This window comes from Anguilla rostrata, chromosome 1, assembly GCF_018555375.3.
Source record: "Anguilla rostrata isolate EN2019 chromosome 1, ASM1855537v3, whole genome shotgun sequence".
Taxonomy (NCBI): Eukaryota; Metazoa; Chordata; class Actinopteri; order Anguilliformes; family Anguillidae; genus Anguilla; species Anguilla rostrata.
Window position 1 is genome coordinate 19,695,477 of NC_057933.1, and position 18,463 is coordinate 19,713,939.

At 42.7% G+C, this 18,463-nt stretch overlaps 1 protein-coding gene across 4 annotated transcripts; it reads right to left on the reverse strand.

Annotated features, from left to right (window-relative positions):
• Positions 1–577: 577 nt before the first annotated feature.
• On the reverse strand, positions 578–13,328 carry LOC135251098 (jun dimerization protein 2-like). Of its 4 annotated transcripts, none has more exons than XM_064328168.1 (5): positions 13,153–13,306; positions 10,033–10,140; positions 4,009–4,226; positions 2,854–2,958; positions 578–2,184 (listed from the first exon to the last, which is right to left on the reverse strand). In XM_064328168.1, exons 3-5 carry the CDS (start codon positions 4,201–4,203, stop codon positions 1,999–2,001), a joined length of 486 nt encoding a protein of 161 aa, XP_064184238.1. In that variant the 5' UTR covers positions 4,204–4,226; positions 10,033–10,140; positions 13,153–13,306; the 3' UTR covers positions 578–1,998. The 4 variants fall into 4 exon arrangements, with proteins under 4 accessions (XP_064184238.1, XP_064184246.1, XP_064184228.1 ...); XM_064328176.1 differs by lacking the exon at positions 13,153–13,306 and adding an exon at positions 12,984–13,116; XM_064328158.1 differs by lacking the exon at positions 10,033–10,140 and having other exon boundaries at positions 13,153–13,328.
• Positions 13,329–18,463: the final 5,135 nt, after the last annotated feature.

Genomic DNA, 18,463 nt, shown 5'->3' on the forward strand with positions numbered 1-18,463 from the left:
CATGTTACTACACAAGGAGGCTACCACTGACCTGTATAAGAGAAGTACTTACAGTTCTGTGGAGGCTACACAGCGGCCATTACTGTTGACGCGAAGAAGTGCTTCCAGAATTAATTACGTTACAACTTGTTTCCAGTAGGAGGCGTAAGTAACACGAAACGGAGCTCGTTGAAACCTGACAGTTCACGAGTTTTAGGTTATCGTCATTTTGACATCGTGAAGCTAAATGATCTTACTGTTCTTTTTAACTTTGCACAGGCTTTAAGGTTATACTAACCAGTGGGTAAATTAATCAGAATAACTATTTATCCCATTATGAATGTGTATGTACCGTTGGTTAGATTAAAATGGAAACAGTGCGGACAGGATCATTTAAAATTGCAAATATATTCGGGCTTCAATGTATTCCACAGTTTAAATTTAAGGTTTAAAAAAATTCAAAAGACTGGGTCCCACTGTATTGCTCAGGCTGCACTGCAGCGTCTATTCACAGGCGCGATCCCACTACTGAGCGGCACGGGGGCTTTGACCTGCTCCGTTTCCGACCTGGGCCGGTTCACCCCTCCTTAGGCGACCCGGTGGTCCCGGGCTCCCCCAGGAGCACCATATCGATACCGAACTTAGTGCGGACACCCGATCGACATAGTCCGCAGCAGCTCAGAACTCCTGAGCTCAAGCAATCCGCCAGCCTCAGCCTCCCAGTAGCTTGGATTACAGGCGCACGCCACCGCGCCCGGCGAGAGCGAGTGGAATTTTTTAGCATTTCACTTCAACACAGATGTGACGTCACGTACCATTGAATGCGTGTAGAGTGACCTCTGGTGTCGAAACAAGGAACTGAATTGCTACATTTAGGTTAGACCTTCAATTGCAATCATTAAAGAAAATAAGCAATTTCACCGTCACATCACTGTAAATAAGACAGGGTTTTACACTTCTAGAAACTCAACATACACAACATTTGGTACAAATGATCATGCATGACGATTATACACTTTAAATAGCATGTCAGACATTTTTGCTATTTACAGTTGTGGGCCAGTTGTCCAACTTCTTTCAATATCTGAATGTCTTGAGGTTCACAAAAAGTCAGTTTTCCCAATAATATTAACTACCCATTCCATTCTACCGCACACACCATTTACCTGATGGAAAATTCATATTTCATTTGAAACAAAACCAGGTCAAGTCTTCCACCATTTGAAAATAGGATTTAATGGTATGCAACAAAGAGTAACAAAGACATACATGTTGGAGAAGTTACAAAATGGACATCTGGCTGAGAATGGAACTTTCAATTTGTTTCGCAGCCATAAAGCAAAACAAAGACAATTCCTCAGAGTAAAACTGACATTATATCTGTAACAAGGAAGTAAAATGCATCACATCTAGTGAAACATATATATTTAATCTAGCATCTAGCAGTATAAAAAACAATAAAAATATGCTGTGAGCTGGAAGTAACAATGAAAAATAGCAAGACTGTAAACAATTCCTGTATGTGCTTTCATGACGCCTGCGTCACCACAAAAGTCGGGTCAACCGGACACTGCCATCGTCAAGGGCAGGATATAAATCAACATTAAAAAAATACTATAACTGTTTATTTCAACTAGTATACACTGTCAAATACAACAAACAAAAAAATACAACACACACCCCTCTGTCTCTGAGTACCTGAGACAGATGTGTCATACCGACTTAGTGTGTTTCTTCAACGACTTCGACTGTTGCATTTGTTTCCTTTTCATTGGTTTGTATGTAGTGATGGTAGCTGGGGCTGTGAGGCACTGGAGAGCCACAGCAAAAAGGCTAAAGGCTGCCAGCTCCCAATCACGTTGAGCTACCCTTATCTGAAAAGGCTCCCTAACCCTGAGCCTCAGGCAGGAGTGCTCATCTCCCTCCTAGGCAAAGAGCGCAGAGCTAAGTGCTGCTGGCTGTAGCTGCGCTGTAAACAGTAACGGTTGGCGACGGTCGCCGGGGGGGGGGCCCGCCCTTTCATTTGGCTCCCAGCTCCTCCAGCAGGGGGTTGGCCTCGCTCTCGGGGGTCTTCACGCTGTCGGTCCGCACGATGCAGGTGGGCCGGTGGCGGTTGAGCATCAAAATGAGCTGCTGCCGTTCGTGCTTCAGCTCCTCGATTTGGGCCTTCAGCTCTGAGTTCATCACCTCCAGTCGCTCGGACTCCTGCGGTGTGCGGACACACAGTTAGAGTGTGGTCTGCGCTACACTTCAGTTTTATAAACACTATAAAATTTAACAGCTGTTCTATCAAAGGTGTATGTGTGTATAATGGGAAGGGAGGTAACACACAGTGGTTAACAGTGAATAGCATATCATTAGAAGCATACGCTTGCTCAAAGTCTGGTGACAGGTTGATCTAATAGCCAAATACCAAGGACCAAAACAGCAGAAGACCTTCAGTCGTCCAAAGGCAACTTTAAGATCTGTACTAATTATTAATACATCCCTAGTGCCTGTAAGGGATGGTTGATAAACTATATATACTATAACTATAACTATAATTCAAAACAAATTGGCAGTTAGTATTTGGTTCCTGCTTCCTGAAAAATGAGGACATCATACTGAAGTAGTGACGTCGTTCTCATATGATAAGCATTAACCCGTTTATCTATCTTTTCCAAGAAGCAACCTAAACAAATGGCTGTAAAATTCCTTCACTTTCACATTCACCGTGTTACTAATACTAATACATCCCGTACTAATAGACGAAAATCCGCAAAATATGATGATGGAAAACCCCATTTGGACAAACACAAACTTAACCAATAGTTTCAAACCCAACTTCCTTCTTGGAGAACTATGAGGAAGACTCTTCTTCTATCGTTAACTCACCCTTTGTAGAAACTCTGTCCTCTCCTTCTTCTTGTTCCGACATCGGGCTGCGGCCACCTTGTTTTTCTCTCGCCTCCGTTTCCTCCTGTCCTCTTCCTCATCCATCTGTGTGAGGAGAAACAACACTCAGACATTTTACACACATTCACTGCTGCTTGGGAGACATATTAGGAGAAATTAAGTATCAAGCAAGAAGAGACTGGCAAACCAATTTTTTTACTTTCCATCTGGATAATTCATATGTTTTTTTTTTTTTACTTAGCAGAAATGGAATACTTTCACTTTGCGTGCATTATTTTCAGAGTGTTTATTAATGTCTTGGACACAAAAGTAAATAGCTTTAGAAGTGCACAGATGGAACCAATATGTTACATAATAAAAGTTCTCATTTTGTACACTAGATGGTGCTATTGACTAAATTTAAAGCTAAAGAATGGAAAAGTCTGAGGGACATGGGCCCTCTGTCAGTTAAATAGCATACTAAGGGTTGCCGTCATCCCACTAAGCCAGCTTCATGGAAGCAGCAAAAATGTTTATGGAAATGTTCAAATTTTTCATAATAAATGTGGAATAACTAAATATGGGCTCCTAATGTGCTTGATCCCGGTGCCTTTCATTAGATTTACAGAAATAATTTAGTCTTGATCAAAGATCGAGGAGGGAAGGCAGAGTTGTATTTATGTCCTGCTGACAGATTTGCATATAGCACTGTTAAGATGCATTGCAGGCCTTGGGCTGTCAGCATTTCAAAGTTATAGCCAGTGAAATCAAATATTTCACCCAGAGTGAAGATAGGGTGTAGCCTAGCATTTCCAGGAAGCCCCCTGGCGGACTGCATTCTGAAGCCAACGGGGTATCAAAGTGCTTTTTAGCTGTCTATAGCACAGGCCACATATTCACCAGCGTAGTCCAATTTTCTGAGACTGGACAACAATTTATTCACTATGGCAGAAGGGAGGGCAGGCAATGCAGTTTTGTTGAGGGAAATAAGGCATGAGGAAGAAGCACTTTTCTTCCTTTGCAGCAGCAGAGATAAGGAGCTCAGCTACACCATGTGGCTTTGGGATCAAAGCCAAGGAGCGCACTGCTCCTCGGCGCTTCGGCCTTTGCCCTGTCCAGCCCTAACCCCGCTCCCCAGAGCGGGCCGGTGCTCACCTCGGTCTTGATTGGCGCAGGCCTCTTCCCAAGCCTCCCCAAGAAGTGGAGCGGGGACAGCATGGCCCCCAGGTTGCGGAGGTCGGCGAATTTCAGCTGGTCAGTCAGCGTGGTGGCGGAGATCCCGGCCAGCGGGCCCAGGCTGGGGAGGGAGCCGGCCGTCAGGGAGGGGTCAGGGATCTGTCCCGGCATCATGTCAGATCCAGCTACGACCACAGCTGGAAGACAGAACGGGAAGAAAGGAACTGAGAAAAAGCTTACAATTGTTGCTCATTTCTTTGACACTCTTGCTTAGCATCATTACATCATAGACTTTGCAAATAGGAATGGACAGGAATGCACCTTCCATTTCACCCCTGTGACAGCAGGATAAGGAGGCTTCCAGGGATGCTAATTTGCCCCATACGGAACTCTATTCACAGCTTCTGCATAGCCACTCACAACACAGCTCTTCACCATATTCTGGCACACGCACACACACAAACACACACACACGTGCACATACACACATACACACATACACAAACATACCTGCCAGAGCCACATTCATATCTTAGATTGGTAGAGACAAGGACAATATCATTAAATGTACATTTCTTGGCATACTGTTTTTGCTGTGCCTCGTACAGGAACAGCTTATTATTCAATAGAAACCTACAAAATTAGATGAAAGTACTCAACATTGCATAAAATACAGTTACATTACTGTGTTATAAAAAAAGGGGGGCTAACCATTAGCAACTCAGAGCTGTGGATGGATATGAGGGAGTGCTGCCTGAACAGGAAATGGCTGCAGAAGCAAAACTATTTTTGTAATTATTTGGAGCGAAAAGCTTGGTAAAGGGTTACAGTTAAATGAAAAACAAATGCTTGCAGACAATACTGGAACCCAAGACAGAGTCTGGGGTGTTCTACCCCAGCTCAAAGCAGACAGTCATAATGATCTTAGGGCAGAAGGAGACTTTCATAGCGAAATTCCCCGAAAAATCTGCAATCAAATTAGCTTAATGATGGCAAGGAACTGCTTGATAGCAAGCGGGCAAGCAACCAAGTCTGTCTCCGCAACAATTTCCAGCTAATTCCTCTGCAAAAGACATCTCTGAAAAAGAGTTAATAAAGAGGTGAAGCAATGAAAAAAAAGCATTGCATCACCCTAATCTAAATTTGCCTCACCCTGCCTAAACCCTGTCCAGGTCCGCTTACATCAACAGGGAGGTTTCCTCATTCCAACGACAGGGCTTAACCGTGCATATGTAATTAACGTACACACAGGTCTGGCGGTGTTGGGCACATTTCACCCGTGTGTACGGTCTCCAGAGGGCCTGCGGTTGCCTGGGCTCCCAGTGCATTTTACCGCCGACCCCCCCCCCCCCCACACCCCCGCCAGACATGGGTGAAAAGGCCGGCTGAGCAATGTCCCGATCACGGACGGCTCAAGTAACTCGGCAACTATGGGCGGGTCCTACTAGACCCGCTCGCCAAATTCCAGGCTTGCAGCTCTTCGGGCGGTACAGAGAAAACAGTCCGCTCCCTAAACTCGAAATGCGGAGCATAGTGGGTCCAACAGGCTGAAACCCTGGAGGAACGCAGGGGAAGGGACTGACTGATGTCCATCTCCTGATGTCTCGCAGCTCGCTACTGCTCTGTGCTGACAGGCGTGTTCTGGGAGAGCCCGGGGAGGCAGTGATTCTTGGCACCGCTCGCCAGTGCTCGCCTTGGGATGAAGGGGGAATGTGTCTGGGTCTGCTATTCAGAAGGTCTGCCTCTCGGCCCGACTGAAAAAACACATGGGCCCTTGCCAAGTGCTCTCTAAATGGAAGTATAGATACTGTCTGGGGGGGGAGTGGGGGGGGGGGCTGAGAAATGAAATAATAAAATGGGTTGTTGGAGACCAGCTCCAGCATCCTGCCCCTCAACAGGCCAACAATTCATGCAAGGGGCCGAGGTAGTGGGCCCAGGAGCATTCTGGGAGAGGTATAAGTAGTAGAGCTCTGTGATTATCGCGGTCTACTAGCATGCGCTGACAGCTGAAAATGAACCAGAGAGCTACGCAACGAAACAATCACCCACTACCTGAGGAATCGAAGCTGCTCGGAAGGTGACCTCTAAATTGTTTTTCTAAAACCTTTCCACAAACAAGGCAGCTCTGCACCTAGTAACAAGCACTCAGTGACAACCAATATGAAATTTATATAGCATTCATAATGCCAGACAAACTTCGAATTGGGAAATACTGCAGTTCTGAATGCTGACTGATGTGCAGCATTAGCAGACATAATTTAATACACAAATCAGTGCTAGCCCAGTGATTGTTTAGAAATGTGAATGTCTGCAAGATACAGGCCATTAAATAATCTTAAGAGTTAAGCAACATTAGTCAGTCAACAATGACAATATGCTTCAAAAAATGGCTCAGTTCCCTTACACTGATTACTGGAAAACTAGCTTTGCTGTTCTATTTTGCCAATAGAAGGAAAGACAGCAGATTGCAATGGACCCTTAAGGGAACACAAATATGTTGGTATTCATTTAGCGAATAAAGAGCATACAGGGAACGTACCCCACAGTAATTAAATATCACATATGGTCTGATACACATTAAGCACATAAATATAGATTCATGTTTATTGTTAAAGATCTGTCCTGGTATTATGTGAGTTGCCAATGGATTCTTAGCTGTTTTCAGATACAATAGGGCACTTAGGGTTCCACAGTTGGCAGGTACAGTTAAAGCACTCATCCATAGTGCAGTGATGCATCCTACAGCTAAAATCTACCCTTAGTAGAAGTCTTACAGAGTGATAAAGAATTGCAGTATCACATATGAATGCATCGTGTATACATTCCAAACTGTCCGAAAAAGGACAAATGGGGTATACTATCTTGACCTAATATTTCAAAGTCAATATGGGCCTAGAACCCTTTTGTAGTTCAAAAAGAACCATGTGGCCTACAAAATATCTCGGGGCAGCACACATGAACAAACCGAAACATTGTATGAAGTGAATCATTGTTTGGGTTTCATGCCGCACCATCTGTAAAGCGACTGGAGGAATGAGCACCCGATACCCCCACTCTCCGAATACTAATCCGCAAGTCAAAAGGCTGCTGAAATGGTGTTGTCAGGCGAGATGGAGGGGTGCATACTTTTCATTTTCTGTTTGGTCAAGACTATTGGTCTATGGATGATGTATGGCCAACCACCGCAGCGTCCTGAAAAAAAATCCAGTGATGCTGCTCAGCTCAGGGAAAAGTGCTGGAGACAAGAGGCAATCAAGGTGAGCAGTTCAGAGTTTTTGGGGGTTTTTTTGGGGGGGGGGGGGGGCAGTGGTGCTCACAGATGCTGCTGTGCTTTCGAAGGACTGCACAGGGGAAACTGTCCGCCCTCCCCGGACATGGGCAGGGAGAGGAAATGTCATGTATTAGTTATGAAATAGAATAGAACTGCACTCAAGACGTTCTGGCAGCGGCCCAAGGTAAATGATATTTGAGGTTTTGGCATGTTCCCTGCATGTGAGTGTGTATGCCTCACATTCGCTCCCCCCCTCTCCTCTAACTACCTCCACATTTTCGCAAAAGCGCGGCGCGGTCGCTCAGTTTACACATCGCGGCTCCGTCTCACAGCGCTCCGTCTGTCCAAACGGGACCGTTTCCCGCTCCCTTCGGCGGGGCAATTAATCTGCCCTGGCTCGGGAGCCACGCCCCGCCCCCGCCGACCGAAAGGCCCCGCTGAAGACCGCATTCCGCCGCCTTCCCGCGTCCCCGTTCCCCGGTGGCGTTAAACGCGGACCACAGCAGGCCCCCGTGCGGAGCAGGTACCCGGGGCAGTGCTCCTACTGAGCGGTCAGAGCGAGCCGAGAGCAGGGGAGGAGCAGGACGCTTTCCCTGCAGCAGCGCGCTCCTGGTTGTGAAAGAGTCTCTGGCAGTCCGGAACCTTCCCTGGCCAGCCCGCCCGCCCGCCCGCCCTTGTCCCCGACGCACGGCCTTCTTCCTCTGAGCCAGACAGAGCCCCGCTCCCTTCTTGCACAAACTCCAGATTTATTACAGAGGAGATAGAGACCACTTTGCATTTGTCCTGTCCCAGACTACTGAAGATTAACAATGAAAAATAACTGAGCCAAGCCGTTTCCTCCCACACTGCCAAAGGACTGACTGTACCACTGCCTGTACTCCGTCAAGCAATACTGCAAGCGGCCAGCCCTTCTGTATTTCTATGGGCCAAAAAATTGGACTAAAACAGAAACAGAACTAAAACCAAAAGTAATTTTGCACCAAGAAAGACTGTACTTACAATCATGTTACCATAAAGCTACCAGACTTAAAACTCAAAGCAGAATGCTTTCACGCCACATACAACCTAAAGGGTAGCAGGACCAGCAACTGTGGAGACAAGAGTACAGAACTGGAGCAGAGCTACAGACTGGAGACAAGGGTAAGAAGAGCGTGTTTTGTGTCACTGTAGATCAATGCTACATAGGAAAGCTGCAGGGAAAATTCCATGAAGTGGTCGTCTGAAAGTCGTGGCCAGCCGAAGCACGCGGCCTGAAGCTTAAACCATGTAACGCTTCCCACTGGGGTTCTGACAACAGCAAGCCTGTGCTAACACGGTGCCTGCCATCACTTCAAGGCCAGCCATAAACACTCTCTCCAGTCTTTCCCCCTTTTCCCCCCCCGTGAGTCTGAAGGAGGAGCAGAGCGCCGCCTTTAATCAACCGGAGGCCAGATCTGGCCGGCTGAGCACCTGGGCCGGCACGAGCCGGACGTGAGAGCGCCATTGTATCGCCGCGGTCGGGCCGGGGGGAGACGGGCCCGCAATTAGGCCGCGAGCGCAATTCAAACCGCCGCGGTTTCTCCCAGGTCCTCCGAGCGGGATTATCAACACATTCCTCTTCCCTTCAGCTGTCGTCCCCCAGGGAGGTCCCCTTCGTCACGGGGGATTAGCACCCCAAACGGGCAGCCCCCTTTTCCCCTCTCGACGTGTCACTCACACGCCGCTTTTTCCATTGTGACGCTCGCTGTGGTCTTCGAGTCAAGCTCGCCGCATTCTCTGTCCCCTCCCCAGGGATCTCTGTTGGACTGGACAGGGCACCTCCCTGCCAACACAGTCCAGTGGAAGCGGAAGGGGGGGGGGGGGTGCGGGTCATGGGGGTCAGCTCCCCTTTCGAGGCGTTGCATCACGCAGGTCTGCGGTCAAGGCCGAAGCGCACCAGCAAAATGGGCACGACTCAACTACAAGCAAAATGCCGCTTTTATAACAGATCGAACTTACAAGCATGTAAGAAAACCTCCAGGGTGGTACACACAGAAAAGAAGACAAAATTTGCCAACCATTCACCTGAGATCTGAGGAGGTGACTTTTCAGGAGAGCAAAAAAAAAAACACTTCTAAATCTTCTAAATCCCTAAAAGTCAAACACTATTGAATACAGATTTAATGCAGTCTTAAGCAATCACAAGGTTGTGTAACATAATATTTGGGGATTCTACATGTGTCGTTCTCCCCTCCTCCTCTGTGACAGACAACACCACAGCCAGTTTTGCATTAGGTGCTCAAAGCATCCGCAAGCAATCTCAATTTGATGTGATGCAGACGTCAAATGACCCTCTCCTGTGTATAAGCAGGTAATTGCCAGACTCAAATTGGCTCTAAAATTCCTTGCTCTACCACAGAACATTCTTGTGTGTTCGGAGAAATATAAGACGCTTGTGGTGAGTAAAGTATATGTTTTCTTGCAAAGGTGCTCTGTTTCCTCTTTTGCACTTATGCTTGCTTGGCTTGCACACCCCTCACTCCTCCCCCTCTCCAGTCTTTTTTGGGTGAGGTAAAGGGATGAAGGCACAATTAAGAACACTAGTAAACACAAATTAAATGTGTCATTTTGGTGAGCTTCAAATTAGCTTGAGTTCCAAATTCCTCAAAACAAGAACAAGGAAAGAAAATCTGGAAGTCATAAGTGAAACAATTGATCCTATTGCATAATTCCACTGTTACAAAGTTGCACGAAAACTGCATAACGAGACTAACCTTTGAGGTCTCGAGGACGCAACCGCACGCTTATCGCTGTTCACCAAAACAGCTTAATGACATCTCCACACCGTGTTTATGGTTTCTTTCCACACGCAGTTTCTTTGACTTAGGAACAAAATGAAAGAAAAAAACATGTTGGGAAATAGCACGTAGTTGAGTGGAGCAAAGCAGTGCCATCTGGGACGAATGCAAAAGCTCAGCAGCCTTGATTTGTGTCAGGGAGCAGATGCAAACCGTGGTGTCACTGAGGCAATGTCTGCAGAGTGCAGTGATGACATTTAACCTCGAGAGGCTTGCTTGACATTATCTGGAGGCATTTTTAGCTCAGAATAAATGCAGGAATCCCTTTTTTTCCATGCTAGAGTGGCATGGCCTTGCCAGCATTCCTCCTTATCCTGCAGTGGTATTTCATCGATGTACAAACCATTTTGGGAAAAGGCTGAAGCAGAATCACACTGGACAGTAACATCACAGCTATACAGCGGCATGGATTGCCTAAGTTTCACTGTTTCAGATTCAGGTTCAACACAAATCCAGAAATTCACACTGGCACGGCAACACCTAATTACTGTGCATTACAGCAAAAATTTCATGTTTTGAAATCTTTGAACACATGGATCTTAAATATGATACCAATAATAACATAAATGCATTAGAAATTGCACTTCAAACACAATTTTACTTCAATTTCAATTCAAGGCATACTTAGTCTATCGTATTTCTGTCCACAAGAAATGGTGAACTTAAAACATGTAACTGTCCGCCATCCACCATGAAAAAACTATTCCAGGACTGTGTCTGTTATGACTATGTCTACCAAAGTTTGACATTAGGACCTTTCAAAAAATAAAAATGTAGACACAACTGTATTGGACATCTAGTAGTGAAATACCAGAAACCAGTTCTGAGGAGGTCATTTTCTTGTACTGACAGGCAAATTAAATATGAAATGTTGAACTTTTTTTTCTTTTTTTTAAAATTTACTCAGCCAGTCCTGCTTGGACACAAAATGTCTTAGTACTCAAGAAAGGGTTATGATGTCTGGGAACAACTATCTGTTTTCAAAGTTAACGGTCAGAGGGTATTAAAACTGTTATCAATCTGAGCCATGTGGCTTCTCTGCTCCCGATTATTATAAATGCATGTGACAGGTTTAATGTCCCCACAGATAAGGGAGGAGAACACATGCTAAAAACATGCTACATGTTCCACTTTCAGAACGTCAACAAGAGACATATCAGCTACAATTTTATAGCATGATTTGTATCCCACTGTATCACTGATGTCTTAAAAATACCCTAACCTTACTGTAAAATGACCTCAGCTTCCCTACAGAAGCGAAGTTTTAACGTAACAACCCTACAACTAGCCAAGCTCTTGCTGCAGGTTTACATGGTGTAATCAGACAAACATGCGAAGAATATTCAGCGACTGTTGATTTTGGAACTTCAGTCTAAAAAAGGTTCAACAGAGACAGCCTCATTTAATGTAGGCTCTCCTCTGTAACTGACATTACCTTTCAGCCTATAAGTCAACTGTCAACTGTTGTTTGTTTCCTTCTAATTTTCTGTAGTGGACCAGTGAATTTGCTAACTGTCCAGATGAAAATCTTAGCTACACACATAGGCCCTATTATCTCAATAAGGTCTGTTTGAAAACACACATATTGCAGCCCAAATCCAATAAACATAAAATCAATCAATGGTAAACTTACAGGGCATCTTCACGATGCCACGAAAAACCCACTTTCAAAACAATGTCAACATAACCATTTGCTTCATTTGGTAATTCATAATTAAATAATACCTTGGTTAATGTAACTGATTGTTAATAAAGTGTTTATAGTTGATTTTATTATTTTAACATTAAAACTGACATGGCTCGTTTACAAAGCGTTCTAGGTGTATTTCATTTTTGGAATTAAAACCATTTTAATCAGAAAAAAATGGATGATGTCGGTGCATTGAGGATATTTCAGATAAAGAAACTCGGTTCAGGAAAACAAGGGGAAAATAAATATGTATGCTGGCAGTAACAATTTAGTTTCAGAAACAGGCAATGGTTACTTCTAACCGTTCAACGCCAGCTGCTGTTGAGATGTGTCCTTTCGCGCGCCATGTGAAACGGATAAAACCTACAGTGATAGGAACCATCAGGTTTTTTGCATTTAAAGACTTATGCATTGTTTTTTAAATGTGACCTTAGTAGACCATACTATTAAACAGATGCTTTTAAACAAACTTTTAGAAGAACATTAAACTGCAAAAAAGTTCACTACTTTTCAAGAAGTATTCAGACTACGGGCTGCACATAAGTGCACGTGCATTGCCTTTTTCCAAGGTTGCAGACGTATGGAAAAACTAATCGTAAAGCTATAAACTAATCAACATTAATGTCGGCAAGCTAATGATAAAAATCTATGCATGCAAGTTAAAGCTTTATAGAAATTAATTTTTGCAAACCATCTCTCAGCAATGCATCCAATTGCACAGCTATTAATACGTACAAATACGGCAAAACAGTTAGAACGTAATAAGTTAATGACGAAAACAGGCTACTTTACACTAGTTTACACAGTCTAGGCGGAAGTTATTGTTCAATGAGTAGCCCATGCAGGCTACTTACGTAACCCAACTTCTGCAAGTGGGCAATTAAATGTCGTTAATTCTAATAGCCGTCTAACGGCCTTCCACACTTGCAAAACCGCCGTTTCGTTTTTTTAAATATATATTTTCCAACTTAACGTCTAGATATTGTTCCTTATATTTAATCATGTTAGAGGGAAAATAAATGATTGAGCATACAAAATTGTGGATATTCCAACTAGAGATAAGTTACAAAACATCCATTCCAAGAGAACAATACAATTCGAAAAACTTTTGGAACAGATGAGAAAGAAACTTCTGTATGATTTCATAAATTACAATAATACTTGAGAAATAGCATACCCTAATAAAGTGCCCTGGTGGTTCGCAGTCTCAGTAGGGAGTTAGTTCAAAATGCTTCAGAAGTTCCCTTGCTAGCTAGGTAGCGCGCCAGTAAGAAAACCAAATCTACTAAACGACACGAGTGCCGCTCCCAGAACATAATCAAACTTTATTTAAAAATTTCAAATACCTGACTTTGGTCCTAAATCCGACTGAGTTTCTTTTTTAAGGTCAGCTGGAGGTCGGTTGTAGATTTTAAAGAGTGGAAATCGTTGCATCAGCCCGTTTATATACCGATCCCTATCTGGGAGGGTTTGGGAATGCGGAACTTTCTATTACCAGCCAGACGTAAGCAGGGATGTACAACTAGCCTGCAGCCAACGTAGAAACAGAAAAAGAAGGGCGATTTTTTTTTTTGGTTGCTCCACCCCTAGCAACCAGAAAACAAACAACACATCGGGCAACTGGAAAATCCTTGAGTCTACCCACGCACTGTACACGGGAACCCCTTAGTAAATAAATACACCACACCTGACGTATTTTCTTTATTCCCACAAGGCAGAAAAGTAAGTTGGTTTTCAGTGGCTTATAGAAGTACAAGACAAAAATGTAATTTCTTTGTTAAAGCTGTCTCAAGTTTAGCTTGCATAGTTTTCTTATTCAGGCTAGTGTTTCTAAGTAGGTCACATTTGGTGCAACTTATTTATTTTTGTTATAGTTGTAAGTTCAGTGGTAATAGGACCAGGGTTGTGGTTCGTTTAGGAGTTGGCTACCAGTGAGGCCTAAAGTAAAGTAACTTTTCTCAGGGATTACTAAGCATTATGCACATGCTTTATTCATGTGTTCCAAAATTAATTTTCACATCAAAGATGTATTCATGTAGTGCTGTGGTTAGGAAGGTGGGTCAAATTCTGGGTGATGCACTATAATTGCATTCTGAAACTTTCAGTTTATATTAATTTATTTTATTACTTCAATGTAAATATATGTTTTTTGATGAGCCCAGAAAATTGTTATACAATGAAGGATATTTTAGATATTTAGAGAAGTTTTTGACAACTTATCTGCTTTGCTAGTATAAGGCATTCAGCCTAAAGCCACAGACTTTGTCTGTGTAGAAACTTAGGAACAAGTGACAAGCTACTTTGAATGAAATATTGGTTGAGGGATACAATAAAAACTTAATAAAAACCTCCATATTGTTTGATATTGTATATTTCCACGAACTATTTACTGACACTGGGGTCTGACTGTTTAAACCTTCAGGAGGTTAAAATCAAAGTTGTAAGGGGAGATATCCAGCTAATTTTATTAGACCCTTATTAAAGCAGGCCCCTATATTTAGCACAGCATCATTTTATCTGAGGTGGTGATACATCACTGCAGCTCCCTGTGGACAAGAACCAAAAAAATAATAATAATCTGGACTAACTCAGAAAATTACTTTTTCTTCCTAAATGTGACCTTTGTTTGTTTTGCCCAAGTTACTAAAGAAAAAGTATAACTTGACACTGAGCAGTCATATTGCAAGAGATGTCGAGCCAGGCCTAGATGGGCACAGTAAATTTCGAGGAAATGTTGGCCTGTGCAAAGCAACATCTGTGGTACACGTAAAGGTTTCAAGTGACAGACCTTTGAGCTCTCACTCCATTTTTTTTAGTTTACTCAGAACGTGACCCATGCCCTATTTTGAATACTGTACATGTTTAATATCAGTTACAAGTTGGTGTCAAACTGGAAAGGTGTAATTTTGCTATATGTCTCCCCCTAGTGGAAAAATATTAGTTTCTCCATGAATACAGTTGCAACCATGGTTAAGTGGAATAGTATTTGCTTTATCTCTTGGTTTGTTTGATTCCAAAAACATGAATGACTACTTGTTTTAGCAAGTTTTTGATAAAGAATCTTATTGGGGCATGCCATACTATTACACATGATGAGCAGATGTATGCATAGTAAAATTATTTATAGTCTTACAATTTATTCTTTAAAAATATAAAATAAAGATCAATCAAGATTGCAGCCAATCCAGATGATATGACTTCTATATGATTGAACTGACCAGTGAAATGTACTTTTACTTCTGCATAGCCACTCACAACACAGCTCTTCACCATATTTCCACACACGTACACACATGGTTGTAATTATTAATTATCCAAAAATAGATTTTTGAAGGTCAACACATTGTGTGCACATGTGTGAGGGGGCATGCACACTCATACACACACAATCAATTTCAAAATTTCAAATATATGTTAGTTGTTTAGTAACCCCCTTAATTTTGTTTATTTTTCTGGTAAGTGCAATCATGCTGACAGTCCTCGTGATTGGACACATTTCTAGTGCTTTAAGGTGGTATTGAAGTGTTCAGAAGAAAACGTGGAATGGATGCCCATTGTCTTTCTGGTTGGTGCTCTGTATTGAATGGATTGATTGAGGAAAATGGCCCAGTGATCAAATAATGGCATGCCTAAATGTCATATTTTTAATTTGATTATTTAATACCAAACATGGGTGGCGTGGTGGTGCAGTGAACAGCACTGTTGTCACTTACTTCACAGTAAGAAGGTACCAAGTTTGAATCCCAACCCACCTTTCTGTGTAGAGTTTTCATGTTCTCCCCATGTCCCCGTGGGTTTCCACCAGGTGCTCAGGTTTGCTCCCACAGTCTGAAAACATGCATTAGGCTAATCGGGGACTCTAAATTGCCTGTAAGTATGAATCTGTGAGTGAAGGCCGTTTGGGCCCCGTGATGGTTTGGCAACCTGTCCAGGGTGTGGGATAGGCTCCAGCCACCCCCTACCCCCGCAGCCCCACACATGACCCTGACCACAAATAAGTGGTTCAGAAAATGGATGGATGGATACTAAACATTGTGAAAATGTCCATCCAATTGTTATAGCAACAGGGTACAGAGGACTGTTGATGCCCCCTCAAAGCAAAACACCTGCACTCCTGCTTTCCCCTCCATGTACCTTCCGGACATCCTCCTGGTAGGAATCATGTGTGAGGTGCCACAGGCTCTGCCACCAATAGCACCAAGCACTCTGTGAAAAATGAGTGAGTGCCAAAAATAGACTTTCATTAAGGGCCTCAAAACTTTTTTTAAATGTCTATTTTTAAACTGCCCAAGCCAGACTTCTGGGTAGTGCATCTGTAAATTGACTTTAATAATCCATCTAGGCCTTTCAGTGCCCCTAACTCTTCACAATGATGGCCTTTTCTGCTTCATCTGATATCAGGTTCCACTAGTCTCTAATATGTATATACAGTGAGGTCCATATTGTTCAGGACATATTTTTTCTTGATTTGGCTCTGTACTCTACAATTTTAGAACTGTAATCAAACAATTCACATGTGGTTACGATGCACTTTCTTAGCTTTTATTAAGAGGTATTTTTATACATTTGGTTTCACCATGTATAAATTACAGCATTTTTTTTATTTCAGGACACCATAATGTTTGGAACAAATGACTTCCCAGGTGTGAAGTGTTTTCAATTGCTTCCTTGGAGCAGGCATATCAGACAGCTTCCAGCTTCTAGTCTTGATTCTAGGCTTTTGATTGCCTTTGGAGTCTGTGCTATAGGCATTTGGCAACATGAGGACCAGAGTTGTGTGAATGAAAGTCAAGGGATCTATTATGAGGCTGAGAAATAAGAAGAAGAACAAAGAAAAAACAGTCAGACATAGGCCGAATCTTAAGCTTAGCAAAATAATTTGTTTGGAACATCATTCAAAAGAAAGATAGTACTGGTGAGTTCTATAATAGCAAAGAGCCTTGTAGGCCAAATAAGACTTTGACAGTTGATGAAGAATTCTGACCATAATGAACAAATGCCCCCAAACAACACTCCGACAAATCAGAAGCACTCTTCAGGAGGCAGGCGTGGATGTGTCAGCGACTACTGTCCGCAGAAGATTTCACAAACAGAACTACAGAGGCTCCACTATGTGTTATGGTTTGGGCATGTATGGCTACCACAAGTACTGGCTCACTTGTCATCACCTAATTCTGAAGTATTCAAGTTCAGGTAAATACCTCTAAACTCATTGGATGGTGCTTCATCCTACAGCAAGACAATGATCCCAAATATTCTATTAATGCAACAAAGGAGTTTTTCAAAGCCACCGATCTGAATTCGCCTTATCGGAATCCAATTGAACATCCATTTCATACACTGAAGAGAAAACATCAGGCAATTAAACTAACCCCGAAAACAAGCAGGAGCTGAAGATGACTACTGTACAGGCCTTGGCAGAGCATTGCCAAAGAGGATACTCAGTGCCTGGTGGTGGGTCTGTGGGTCATAGATGTCAAGCAGTGATTACATTGCAAAGGAAATGTGACAAATAACTAAACATGACTGCTTCCCTTTACATTAATATTAGCATGTCCCAAACATTATGGTGCCCTGAAATTGGGGGCCATGTGTATGAAGTGCTGTAATTTCTGGTGAGGCCAAAGAGTATAAAAATACACTTAAATAAAAGATAGTTTATAAGCTAAAATTATGTCTCATGATAAAATACATTTATATTCACTTGTACATGCACAAATGTGCAAAAGTCTCTGACAGTAAAAAAAAAAAAAAAGTCTGAAACTATTGTTACTCATCTCAAGTCACATTATCACGTGCAAATCCTGTCTCCTGCAACACCGCCAGACGAACTTGCAGAAACAGCAGATGGCTGACGTACTGGGCCTTTCCAAATCATACCTTAGAGTATTATTTTAGAACCAGAATTTGTCTATCAGTGATTTATGTCCAGTTCCTGTGTGTCAGTTGGGCTAAATATAGAAGGCATGCCATGACTGAAATGCAAAAGTGAGGAGGGGAAGCAGAAGCGCTCTGCATTCAGGTTTCACAATCTTTCCCCTGACATGGTCTCTATGGTCCCCTCCACTGGTCAGCTATCGGCTGTCCTTCTGTGTACAGAGTATTAACCCAATTTTATGTAAACTGAGAAACGAACAGGAATAACAATCAATTAAATAAATAAATAAATAAATAAATACAGCATTGTGTATTGCTGACTTGTCATTCATTTGTGTGATCAAAATAATTAACCCTGACATAACCATCTGTCAGAATGATGCTTTTGCAAAAATGCAATTCTGAGTGTATGTATAGAAATGAAATATGTCATCAGTATGGATAAGTGTGAGAAGGTTTAATCATAATTTAATCTATATAATATCATTATACTTTCTGAGTGTCCTTGTATAATCGATACATTAGCAAGAAAAAAAGCTATTTATCTCTTTCTAGTGCATCCATAATTATACTTCCTCTTACCTCTTGAGGAAACATATGGTCCCTTTGGTGAGAGATTTGTCTGTTTTAGCTAACTGAACTAATTTGAACATGAAAATGAAAGTGCTTCAAGAATGCAGTACCCTTTCCCAACTTGAAGGTGCATGGACTTACACTTGGTGTTTCTACCACACAAGGAAAGACTGCTTTCATACATAGCATCTGTTCTAGATGGACAAT